We start from the raw sequence: 12,790 nt of genomic DNA, 5'->3' as shown, positions 1-12,790 counted from the left end.
GCAAGTGATATATAATTTTTCATATGCGCATGAAATGTTTAAAAAATTATTGGTGCTTGCTAAGGATTCGAACCTCAGACTTTTTGTTAATAACTTTCAAACAAATAAGCTTCCTTACGATATTGTCCACCAAAATCAAGCAATTGCTAATTAATTTCTAGTACACATCAACTCAATTAAATATAAATAAATAATTCAATTCTAATTATTCAAAATGTTACAATTAAGTATTAACTCATATTCCTTCTATGGAAATGATCATAATATTACTGTGTTAATGCATTGCCGAATTCGTAACCCTCAAATACAATAACGTTGGTAGATTATGAATTGTCGGCTTTTCGTTTACACAAAGGGGAGTTTCCGGCTTCAGCGAGAGAATATTGTTATTATATTTATCATCCCTTATTGTTCCATTAACGGTTATTTGTTTAATCATCGGGGAATATTGTAACTTACCTTTAAACTAGTACTGGGAATTGAATATGCTTATTTCTAACAATACTATGAAATAAAACACAAGTATACATCATAGTATATAACAAGAATATTAAAGATGAGCGATGTGCGAAGCGGAGTGGTCACCATAACGGTTTAGCATGCGAAGGGGTCCGCGTTTGATTCCGACCGAGCAGTATATAAAGAAAAATTAAATTCTTTTGGTTTTATTGGTTGTTGTGCTTATACTGGTTCTCTTTTAATACATCAATTAGCTAAAATTTGAAGATGGTAGAATCCATTGTGGTTCGATTCCGGAGGCACCAATAACACTCTTATTTTTGCTTAACAACAGCAGTGTTATTTCTTAAACGAGCAAAATCGATTTCTGTCCGTAATTACCAAACCAATTCCATACCCTGTATCGAAATAAGACGCCGCCAGATTGCTATTAAAATTTCCAACAAAAACGTCAAATGAATTAGTTTGTTATTCAGAACACGAGAGACGGGATTTAGAAGCAATTCCCTTTTTGATCTCTCCTGTGCAAACAACAAAACTCTGTCGCGGCAGACGGGTCCTGTCTTTGCATAAAATATTAGATAGACTTTGAGTACCGCCGCTTGGTGTAAACATACGGGATTTAAGCCTCGTAGTGCCCGCACGAATTGTAAATAACTTGCACGGTCAACAGCTCTGTCCGTTACACATTCTTGCAACTAGATCTTACTTTAGGCATACATAGGAACGAAATATTGGTAGATTAAAAAATGAAGTAAAGAAATATTTTAAAAACTAAAAACTCATTACTTAAAAATAATATAGTGTAGGTATGTTACTCCCACAATTCAGACAAATCCAGCGACACTACATAATTATGTTGAAATTTTAATGCTGTTTGGGCTGCAGAGGCTTACCAAAGATAGAGACATAGATACAGAACAAATCTTTAACTTGGATTTGACAATTTGGACATGAATTTGACAATTTGGACATACTTAGGGTGGGTCGCATCATGTAACTTTAACATTTACAAAAGTGTAACCAACCATCAAATCCATGATTAAAAATTAATTACTTACACCATTTTAGTTGAGTTGGAAATTACGACATAACTAAAACTTAACATTAATCACTCGATTTCGATCGGTTAAAATTATTGTATTTATCAACTTCCGTATCTGTCAACGCCCACTAAAAATTGTGGTGACATTGACACAAATGCCATTAATGATAAAAAAATTGGTGCAACATTCCATTGCTATCGTCATAGTTATTGTTATATTTAAATTAAACGGAAACTTAAAACGGGCTTTTAATGCAACCTACCCTTAATAATGCAAACACTATACGAAAAATAACTCGTGAAATTAATTGTTGATGGGGCAGGAATGAGTAAAAAAATCCTGTGAACGCGCCGTCATAACCCTGTTTTAAAGCCCGTACGTTCCTGTAATTTCAAATACAATCGACCACTAATTCAAGGTCTTCTTTCTTATTACATTAGACCAAATACTGAGAACGATAGCAGGTGAGATGAAGCGACTAAGAAATATTACAAGGTGAAGTCAGAAATATGGGGCGGATTTAGCATAACATGGAATTTGAAATGAAATATTCCTTGTACAAAATCTCACACTGAAGTTCTACAAAGTTTGAATTAATCAGTTTGACTAGGTGTAAGTAAATATGAACAAGCTCTATTTAAATATTCGTTTTGTAATATAAATAGTTTTGAGTTAATTTATCTGAGTTTTTAGGGTTCCTTACTCAAAGGATAAATACGGAACTCTATTACTATACCTGTATATATATATTACCTCTGCTCTATCTCTTGAACCGTAATAGATGGATATTTGATTTTCATACCGCTATTTTTCAGCGTTCTTCGCTTTCTCTATTGAACCGTAATAGGCAGGTTTTTAAAAAGTTACAAAGCATTTAGTTCCATGCCTGGTGTGATATTGTTACCATATAGTATTTGTATACTAAATATAAAAAAAAAAAGATTGCACGGAACCCTCCACTTGTCCAATTAACATAATATTTAACATAATAAACATGATATTTATAAAATGAAAAATCTCTGACTAGTTTGCATCTTTTTATGTGATTTAATTATGTTTCATTTGCTTTGAGCTCCCAAGGCAAGCAAAATTATGTTCGCATTTTTAAATATGTCGTGAACGTTGGCAGGAAAATTATATCAACTTTTCATTATACATTTATTCTCTTGCACTTTTTTTCAAAGAAAATCTAAAAAGGTTTGAATTTAATTTTTACTTAATTAAGTAAAAATTGTGAGTGTAACGTGTGCTATATACTGTAGTTAAAAGGTCAAAAATATACGTACCTACGTTGTAAAAGTCCTTTAAACCATACGAGTAACGTCCTGTATACAAGATTTTACGAGTAAAAAGTACAAAATAATTATAATACTATTTAAACGCAAACTCAAAACGTGAAAGTGACAATGACAATGAAAATCCCACATCAAAAATGTCTCCCACAGTATGGTTAGTGTGATAATGCATATTTTTATCATCTGTCGAATAAGCCCTACGTTTTTAGTTTAAATTAATTTCTAAATTTTTAAATACATGTCATCATCAACCCATTACTGTCCCACTGCTGGGCACGGATCTCCTCTCAGAATGAGAAGGATTAGGCCATAGTCCACCGCGCTGGCCAAGTGCGTATTGGTAGACTTCACATACCTTTAAGATTTTTTATAAATCTCTCAGGTATGCAGGTTTCCTCACGATGTTTTCCTTCACCGTTTAAGCAAGTGATAATTAATTTCTAATACGCACATGAATTTGAAAATCAGAGGTGCATGCCTGGGATTTGAACCTCGGACCCCTCGATCGAGAGGCCGCGTTTCTTAACCACTAGGCTATCACTGCTGCAATATAAATATCTCTTATATTTGTTGGGCTGTGCAAAGTATTACCACTTTTTCTTAGGATATCTTCTCAGGCTTTATGTTTAAGTATCCAAGTCTGATCCACATGTGATCCAGCGACGAAATATATTTCACGACGAAATATATTGAGCGCCGACTTCAGAACCATGTACTAATCCATCATTTATTTAAATTATTTTTAACTTTATAGTGAAATAGAAGTCGGTTAGTTGTTATTTTTGGTATTTTTTCATCATAGTAATATCCATTTATGTAACATGACATATGTACTATATAAATAACCTTAAAAAATCTGAATTCCTAATCTTATTCGAACGAAAAATGTTTATTTAAATTGTTTAGTTATTCTGAAAGTGCAAAGTCCAAACAACTTACTATGCCCCACAATACTTTATATATTTAAACCTCATCTACCATCTTATTGAATTCCTCGAAGCAAATTCTTGCAAGCAATAAAGACATTCTTTGGCGCATCGCCATTTCCTGAGACTATAGTAACATGGTCATGAGAGGTAGCTATGAGCGATATCGAAAGGGAAAGGCGTAGTTGTATCGAGTGCTAAACCAACAGAAAGATGATCCAAAAGTAGGTATCACTAGAACCGTATCAAGTCTTTATTGTCGGGGGTGGTAGAACTCTATGTGGTTAGACTTCGGAGGCACCTGTTCTGCAGCCGTATTCTGGTTTGAATAATGTGGGAAGAGGGATACACTTTTCAGGCATACCAAATTTATATTCAGGGATAGGTCTTGGTCTGATTCTGTACCTTATCTGGCGTGAAATGACCAAGGCTTCGCTTCCTCTTGCCACTATGCTAGAAACCTTAGATACTAGGCCAGGGGAGATTCACTTTTTATTTCCTACTCTCGCATTCCGGTTCCAGTTGAGTTGATATTAGGTGCATCCTAAGTTTACATGTCATGTGTAATTTGTAATCGTTTTTAGTGTTGTTGTTATGTTTTTAGTGTGTATTTAAAATGTAAAAACGGCTCTAGAATAAAAGGTAAAAAGCCATTTATGTCTCTCTTCTCTATGTCTCTTCGTCTGTCACAGTCGTTACATTAGGAGTACTGTCATAAGTCTAATATAACTCATATCACAACACATGTTTCAACTAAAATCACAAATGAGCATTTTTGTGGATCGGATTCCAATGTGCCTGTTGTAACAACAGATAAGGGCACAGGTTTAATAAAACAGTTTATTTGACAAATATTTTATGATTATACTAGTTTTAAACGAAAATAATATGACATACTAACATTCATAAAACTGAAAATTCGTACCTTCATTGGAATGACAGTGGCACCATCTGCCGAAAATTGTTTGGTACCAACTCTAAAACCTTCATGGGCTCATGGACAACAACTTTGCTAAAGATCATCACTTGATCAAATGCATAGTTTACGATTCAATCCTTACTAATATCGATTAAAAGAATTGACTTTTTGGTCCAAAAGATCGATTCTCCGATTAATCGACCTTGGATCGCCATCCCTAATCCCGTAGGATAAAAACTATCCTATGTCCTTTCTCGGGTCTCAGACTATCTTTGTACAAAATTTCATTAAAATCGGTTCAGTGGTTTAGGCGTGAAGAAGAGACAGACAAACAGAGTTACTTTCGGATTTATAATATTAAGTAAGCATAATAGAAGTACTATAATGTCGCTTACATTATAGTCAACCTGATGAAAAGTTTTACCGCTCATGGATGTCTGTAATCATTAAAGCTCTTATTATATTTTTGGCTAATTATTAATCCTATTGATGCCAACATTGGCAGGAATAAAAAAGGAAAATAAAAATACAGAAACAGGTACAATAAAATATAATTTCCAACATAGAATTCAATTTAATTCAAACAATATAATTCAATGTTAATAACAAGGGATTAAAAAATAAAATAACACTACAGAAAAAAAAAAGTGAAATAATAATATTATAATTTTACCTTAGATTCAAGACACACTATGCAAGTAACATTACGTTTAAACATCATGTTGTACTGTTAGATCTACAAAGTTTCGGGGGCCTAAAAAGGCTTTACTAACGGTATAAATGATGTTCAAGAACTAGTCGTCAACAGGTATGTAACTGCCAATTAAGGTAATGTACACAATTACTGAGATAATAATCATACAGCTATTTACCAGATTGGCAAAATCTATCCATTCCTTTAAAAATACGGCCTGTTCCTCACTAACAGAATCCCTGAGAAATTTTCCAGTGCTGATATCAGTTGAATCAAATTTTGTGAAAAGGATGTTTTTTACTGCACTGCCCGTCACTAATCTGTTAACTGCTACCATCCATGCTGGAGCCGACGTCTCTCTTCGCCTCATAGCCATTAGCACCAGTGTCAAAACAATCACCATTAAAGTCACTATCATCGAGTCTCGGATGAACAGCAATAGAATAGGTGTATCAAAGCTATGTTTAGGAATATTGTATCCAATTACTGTTAAAAATGTGAAATGGCCATGAAGGCTGAAACAGGCTAAGAATAACCTTGTATTATCTTTGATATCAATCACCAATGAAATGAGTGTGAGCAAAACTATCACAATACATGGTATCACGACGATTGCTGCCGGACCTGCTGATTCTCTCTTCAAAATAAAAGTGTATTGGAGCCGCGGATATGTGCGGTTAAGGACACTAATATTACCCGGTAGGCGTTCATTTTCGACTTTCAACAATTTCCAGCCAGATCCATTATCGTTAAATTTCAAATCGGAGGAAACATTCCTGACAGTAAAATTAATTTGCTCACCCGTGTACACTGGAGCTCCAAAAACCATCGTGCAGTTTTGTGAGTCATAAGGCCATCGCCGCAGTGAAGAACTGCAAAGTCCAGAATGTGCACGGTTTAAAAAACACAAGACTAATCCAATATTATGGACCGAACAAATAGAATTAATTGAATTGTCTTCATCATATTTATCTGAGTTAAATAGTGTGAAGGGTGGTGTCCATATATTGCGACTCTCCATTAGAATTTCATCGATTCCGTCATAATCAGCAGGTTTCCATTCTAGAAATTTATCGTACCATGTGAATACGAGTAAAGCGTGAACCGTGAAAACTTCTTCTAGGGAATCGAAGCTGATGTAATCTGGAATCAACCCAACTTTAACATGCACAGTATCTCTATGGTTTTTCACTGGACGGAAACTAGAGTTGTATCCGCATAGTAAATCTCCATGTAGCTTCACTTCGTAGTTTTCAGTTTCTTGATGGTTTGATCGAAGTGGACAATTATTAGTACTTGCAAGTATAATTTTACTTATAAATATTAAAGCAGCGGCTATTGTACTGATCAGTGCCATTGTCACAGGCAGAATAAACGATTCGTGAATGATAAATACCTAAAAACAGTATAATCCGATCCTACGATTAGTTGGCACAATATGGAACAAATATTACACGTGTAAGAAATTTAATACTTGTTATCATTTTACATGCTGAACGAAAAATATGCCTAATGGCCATTTACGCAGTTCCGTTAGCGTGGCGTATGATTTTTTAATCTTCTTTGTTAACAATTTATTTATATGTGTTCTTGCTGACACATACCCAATCCTTAGCCGTCTTCAACGCTACGTGGAGGACTCCGGGATCGCCTATGGAACACAACCGAGATCCCTCGAGCGCAGTGCAGTGTACAACGATAAGCCGCCACACACTTTGAACCTTCCCGGGGTCCCTGGCTGGAAGCCCTCCTTTAGTCACCTCTTGCGTAAGGCAGAAGATACAGTAGCTTTTTTCTGGTGCCGAAACTTTAGAAACAATTTTACTACAATAACTTAACAGGATAACGTTAAAAATAAAAGTACAGAACCTAAACAAAAATAATACCAAAATATTTACTATATTAAATAACATTTCCCTACTTTACACCCCCATTAAACTCCACTCGGCCCAGAACCCTTGAACCCTTAAAGCATGCGATCACAAAATTCCAAAGACTATAAGGCGTAACGTTCTATTCCTAATAGGAAAAGTTGCAAATTGCCAAAGTTTAATGGGATCTTTAGGTATTGTGACAGTTTACAAGCAGCCAAGTTGTTTAAGTGCTTTCGTTGCAATTACGAAGGGTTATCTATTCATCACCGTGCCGATAGTCAAGTGTTTACGCTAAGCTTTAGGGCCTCTATCCATCAATACTAAAACTGATAAATTTTTATCTTCTAAGCAAAACAAAGGAAATCTTTTTTTAATGTTTTTTTAAATGATTGTAATTTTATAAATCTATAAAAATAAAATGAAGTTCTAAGTTTTACTCAATATTAAACAAGCCACAATAGTTAAACACACAAGTGGAAAGATTTTAAGTTATTTTAATGTATATGTGTATATTTAATGTATATAATGTGACTTACAACGTTATTGGCGTTGCAAGTCACATTAGTTAGTCAGCAGTTGAGAACTTTACATTGTTTGCCATTCGCTGTTCATTCGAATTCATTATCGTTTACTTTGAATGGTAAAAGATTCTTTGAAAAAAAAACATGCGCGTAATAGATTTTTTTTAATTATTAGTTAAAAAAAAAAGAAATTAAACATTATCTAAGTGCTAAAATAAACATTCTCGAGAATGTTTATTTTAAATGGTTCAAAATAATAAATGGCAAAATAAATAACTTTTACTTTATTGTTAAAATATGCAAATTGATTTGATTCAAATATTTTAAATTGATTAATGCAGCAAGACTTATTTTATGTTATTCTCATAAGAAAACACTTCAAGCTTATAAAACATTCATTTTGAAATAACAGTAGCAATTGTATATAAATTATAATTACTTATCCTTTGACTTTCCTCTTATTAAACATATTTAGTTTAAAAAATAAAAGTTGTAATAATATATTATTGTAATAATAATTAGTATATAGTATATATAGATTATAATTACTTATCTTATTTTTTTTCTTAGTACAGCGTGGTCTTACCGTATTTTTGTTCGGAGCTCCTTTCTCTTCGGCGGTCAATCGAACAGTAACTACTCTTATTTTTTTTGAGCGCCCAGACGAATAGATGGAAAACTGGGCTAACCTTCTACGGAAAGTAAAAATGCATCCAAGCACTTACAGGCCGCGACGGCCGGTGCCTGCGTCGTGTGGGGCTTGTGAAAGGACCTCCTGAAGGGAGGACCAACCCACTAAAACTCTCCTTAAAAGCTTCGTCCAAGGGGATCGTACAGCCGACATCGGATGGCGACCTCTCGTTGTGGAACGAGAGGTGCTAGCGGCGCTCTATAGAGAGCGACCGCTGGGTAGTTGACACTGAAGGTGTCGAACGTACGTATCATGAATACGACTAACATCGTCGGGAAGACGACTACCAACGGAAAGTCGTTCGGCCTTGTGGGCGGCCAGAAGATTCTCCAGATCCGAGGAAAGTTTTTTAGGAGCGTCGGTCAAGATATTTCTTGGCCGGCGGCAGTTATGACGAGTGGGAAGAGGGGCAGCGTAGTCCGCTGCAACCTTAATTAAAGGGTTAGGATGATTTTCTGAGCGTGTGAAGAACGCTTCAGAGAATTGTTTAAGGACTTGTTGAATGGGAGCGAGCTCCAGGTCACGGTATAGGTCGGCGTTCCTGACGTACCAGGGGGTCCAGGGGGTATTAAGAGCCCGACGACAAAAGAGATTTTGTATGACCTGGAGTTTGTCAATGATGTTGGGATTCGCGTGAGCGAAGACTGGAGAGGCGTAAGTTAACACCGGTCGAACGCAAACCTTATACAGAGTTCGCTTATTTGTGGCTGACAACTTGCTGTGTCTAGAGCGGGGGGTATGGGTGACCTTGGTGACATGGGGTCTGAAGGTAAGGCGTGGAGATGAAAGGACACCTTCGTGCCTGAAGCGGAAGGTTCTGTCCTGAAGGTAGGAAGCCACGATGCGGACTAGGCGATCGGGAAGACCAGATTGGTATAGCTTGTATACCAGTCCTCGATGCCAGACTTTGTTAAAAGCTTTAGTGACGTCGAAGAAGATTGCTAATGTCTTATAACGTCTTGGATAAAACCCGCTTGTGATGTACTCAACAATGCGGTGGACTTGTTGGGGGCACGAGTGCTGGTGGCGAAAGTCGAACTGGTGAGGAATGATAAGTGGGGGGGCATCTGTTGGGAAGAGGTGCCCTCTTATATGAACAAGGATCACTCGTTCGACAAACTTCCCCATTGCATTGAGGAGGCTAATGGGGCGGTGGTTGGAGGGAATATTGCTCGGTTTTCCAGGTTTGAGAATGCCGATAACTGTGGCTGTCTTCCAGGCTGGACAGAAGCTGAGATCGAGGCAGGCATTAAAGATAATGACCAGAAGGGTCAACACCTGCTCGGGGAAGTGTTTAAGCGCCAGGTTGGACATATCATCCGCACCTGGGGCTTTACGAGGTGTCAGGCCGCGGATGACGGTCCGGACCTCGTCTGAAGTGATCGTGATGGGGCGGAGGTGATAGGGAGAGAGCTCTTTTTAAGGACCTCCTCCTCCACCTTGTTAATATGGATAGGGTCGCACGGTTGGGTGCTGGGGGAGCATTGCGCAGCGATGCTATCTGCGAAACTTTTGGCTTTCTCAGTGTCCTCGAAGGCTATACTGCCGTCGGGACGTGTGAGAGGGGGAGTGCTAAAAAAGGCTTCAGTCCGAAATCGTCTAGTGATTTTGCAGAACTCCTGGTGAGAAGGGTGAACCACTCTTCTAAAATGTAGGGTTTTTTATACCAGTGAACAAACAACCCGAGGAGACCACGTGTTTTGCAGGTGTAATGGTCACATTCTTAACTATCTTAACCTAAACACGTGTAGGTAACAAATTTGCACAATGTTTTTAAACATTATTACAGCGTAATCGTATCAAGTGCCTAACCAAAAAATATCATCAAAACATTGATCCACATCTATTTCTGCATCATAACAGCAGTGTTAAACGCTGCTGTGTTCTATATAGCTTGAAGGGTGTGGAAAGGGAGACATACTTTTTTAAGGCGTTCTAACTGAATTCTTAAGAGTAGTAACGCATATGTGGCCGATGTCAGGTGTGTGACCATAATGAACGACCAAACCAAAGTTCTGAATCTGACGCTTATCATTCAAGGCTGTCGTCCTCTTGCCACTATGCTATAAACCTAAGATACTAGGCCAGGGGAGATTCACTTTTTATTTCCTACTCTCGCATTCCGGTTCCAGTTGAGTTGATATTAGGTGCATCCTAAGTTTACATGAAATGTGTAATTTGTAATAGTTTTTAGTGTTGTGTACCCAAAAGGTTAAAACGGAACCCTATAACAAAGCCCTCTATCTCTCTTCTTTATGTGTCTTCGTCTGTCACAGTCGTTACCTTAGGAGTACTGTCATAAGTCTAATATAACTCATATCAAAACACATGTTTTTATTAAAAGCATAGATAAGCATTTATGTGGATCGGTTTACAATGTGCCTGTTGTAACAATAGATAAGGGCACTGGTCTTATAGAACAGTTGTTTGTCTAATATTTTATAATTATATCGTAGAAGTATCAATCGACCTTGCAGTCTACCTGATGATAACTTTTACCGCTCATGGATGTCTGTAATCATTGAATGAGCTCTTATTATATTTTTGGCTAATTATTGATACAGGCTATTGATGTTAACATTGGCTTAGAATAAAAAAGGAAAATAAAAATACAGAAACAGGTACAATAAAATATATTCTCCAACATAGAATTCTATTTAATTTAATTCAACCAATATCAATCAATATAATTCATTGTTAATAACAAGGATTAAATATTAAAATAACACTAGAGAAAAAAAAGTCAAATAATAAAATTATAATTTTACCTTAGATTCAAGACACACTATGAAAGTAACATTACGTTTAAACATCATGTACTATTAGATCTACAAAGTTTCGGGGGCCTAAAAAGGCTTTACTAACGGTATAAATGATGTCCAAGAACTAGTCGTCAACAGGTATATAACTGCCAATTAACGTAATGTACACAATTACTGAGATAATAACCATACAGCTATTTACCAGATTGGCAAAATCTATCCATTCCTTTAAAAATACGGCCTGTTCCTCACTAACAGAATCCCTGAGAAGTTTTCCAGTGCTGATATCAGTTGAATCAAATTTTGTGAAAAGGATGTTGTTTACTGCACTGCCCGTCACTAATCTGTTAACTGCTACCATCCATGCTGGAGCCGACGTCTCTCTGCGTCTCATAGCCATTAACACGAGTGTCAAAACAATCACCATTAAAGTCACTATCATCGAGTCTCGGATGAACAGCAGTAGAATAGGTGTATCAAAGCTATGTTTAGGAATATTGTATCCAATTACTGCTAAAAATGTGAAATGGCCATGAAGGCTGAAACAGGCTAAGAATAACCTTGTATTATCTTTGATATCAATTAACAATGAAATGAGTGTGAGTAAAACTATCGCAATAGACGGGATAACGACGATTGCTGCCGGACCTGCTGATTCTCTCTTCATAATAAAAGTGTATTGGAGCCGCGGATATGTGCGGTTAAGCATACTAATATTACCCGGTAGGCGTTCATTTTCGACTTTCAACAATTTCCAACCAGATCCATTATCGTTAAATTTCATATCGAAGGAAATATTCTTGACTGTTAAATTAATTTGCTCACCCGTGTACATTGGAGCTCCAAAAACCATCGTGCAGTTTTGTGAGTCATAAGGCCATCGCCGCAGTGAAGAACTGCAAAGTCCAGACTGTGCACGGTTTAAAAAACACGAGACAAGTCCAAAACTATGGACTGAACAAGTTGTATAAATTGAATTGTCTTCATCATATTTATCTGAGTTAAATAGTGTGAAGGGTGGTGTCCATATATTGCGACTCTCCATTAAAATTTCATCGATTCCGTCATAATCAGCAGGTTTCCATTCTAAAAATTCATCGAACCATGTGAATAAGAGTAAAGTGTGAACCGTAAAAACTTCTTCTAGGGAATCGAAGCTGGTGTATTTTGGAAAGAACGCAACGCTAACATCCACAGTATCTCTATGGTTTTTCACTGGACGGAAACTAGAATTGTATCCGCAAAGTAAATCTCCATGTAGCTTCACTTCGTAGTTTTCAGTTTCTTGATTGTTTGATCGAAGTGGACAATTATTAGTACTTGCAAGTATAACTTCACTTATAAATATTAAAGCAGCGGCTATTGTACTGATCAGTGCCATTGTCACAGGCAGAATAAACTATTGATAAATACCTAAAAACAGTATAATCCGATCCTACGATTAGTTGGCACCATATGGAACAGATACTACACGTGTAAGATATTTAATACTTATTATCATATTATATGCTGCATGAAAAATATGTGTACTTGCCATTTACGCAGTTCCCTTAGCGTGGTGCATGTTTTTTTAATTTTACTTCCATTTACTCAACTGTTATCT

General features: G+C 36.5%; 2 protein-coding genes across 2 annotated transcripts; both read right to left on the bottom strand.

Moving 5' to 3' along the window:
- Window positions 1–5,180: 5,180 nt before the first annotated feature.
- LOC140744640 (acetylcholine receptor subunit alpha-L1-like) lies at window positions 5,181–6,696 on the bottom strand. The gene has a single exon (XM_073076257.1). The coding sequence runs from the start codon at window positions 6,694–6,696 to the stop codon at window positions 5,440–5,442; it is 1,257 nt and encodes a 418-aa protein (XP_072932358.1). The 3' UTR covers window positions 5,181–5,439.
- A 4,346-nt stretch (window positions 6,697–11,042) lies between these two features.
- LOC140744760 (neuronal acetylcholine receptor subunit beta-3-like) lies at window positions 11,043–12,568 on the bottom strand. Its single transcript, XM_073076410.1, has one exon. The coding sequence runs from the start codon at window positions 12,566–12,568 to the stop codon at window positions 11,312–11,314; it is 1,257 nt and encodes a 418-aa protein (XP_072932511.1). The 3' UTR covers window positions 11,043–11,311.
- Window positions 12,569–12,790: the final 222 nt, after the last annotated feature.

The sequence above is a fragment of the Epargyreus clarus genome, unplaced genomic scaffold, assembly GCF_041222505.1.
Source record: "Epargyreus clarus isolate Ecla_fem2 unplaced genomic scaffold, WU_Ecla_fem_2.2 ptg000009l, whole genome shotgun sequence".
Classification (NCBI taxonomy): domain Eukaryota; kingdom Metazoa; phylum Arthropoda; class Insecta; order Lepidoptera; family Hesperiidae; genus Epargyreus; species Epargyreus clarus.
The sequence above is the reverse complement of the archived record's forward strand: the minus strand, read 5'-3'. Positions and strand labels throughout refer to the sequence as shown.

What these genes read in the sequence shown, in the direction of transcription:
- LOC140744760 (XM_073076410.1), bottom strand. Translation starts at nt 12,568, where the DNA reads ATGGCACTGATCAGTACAATAGCCGCTGCTTTAATATTTATAAGTGAA.
- LOC140744640 (XM_073076257.1), bottom strand. Translation starts at nt 6,696, where the DNA reads ATGGCACTGATCAGTACAATAGCCGCTGCTTTAATATTTATAAGTAAA.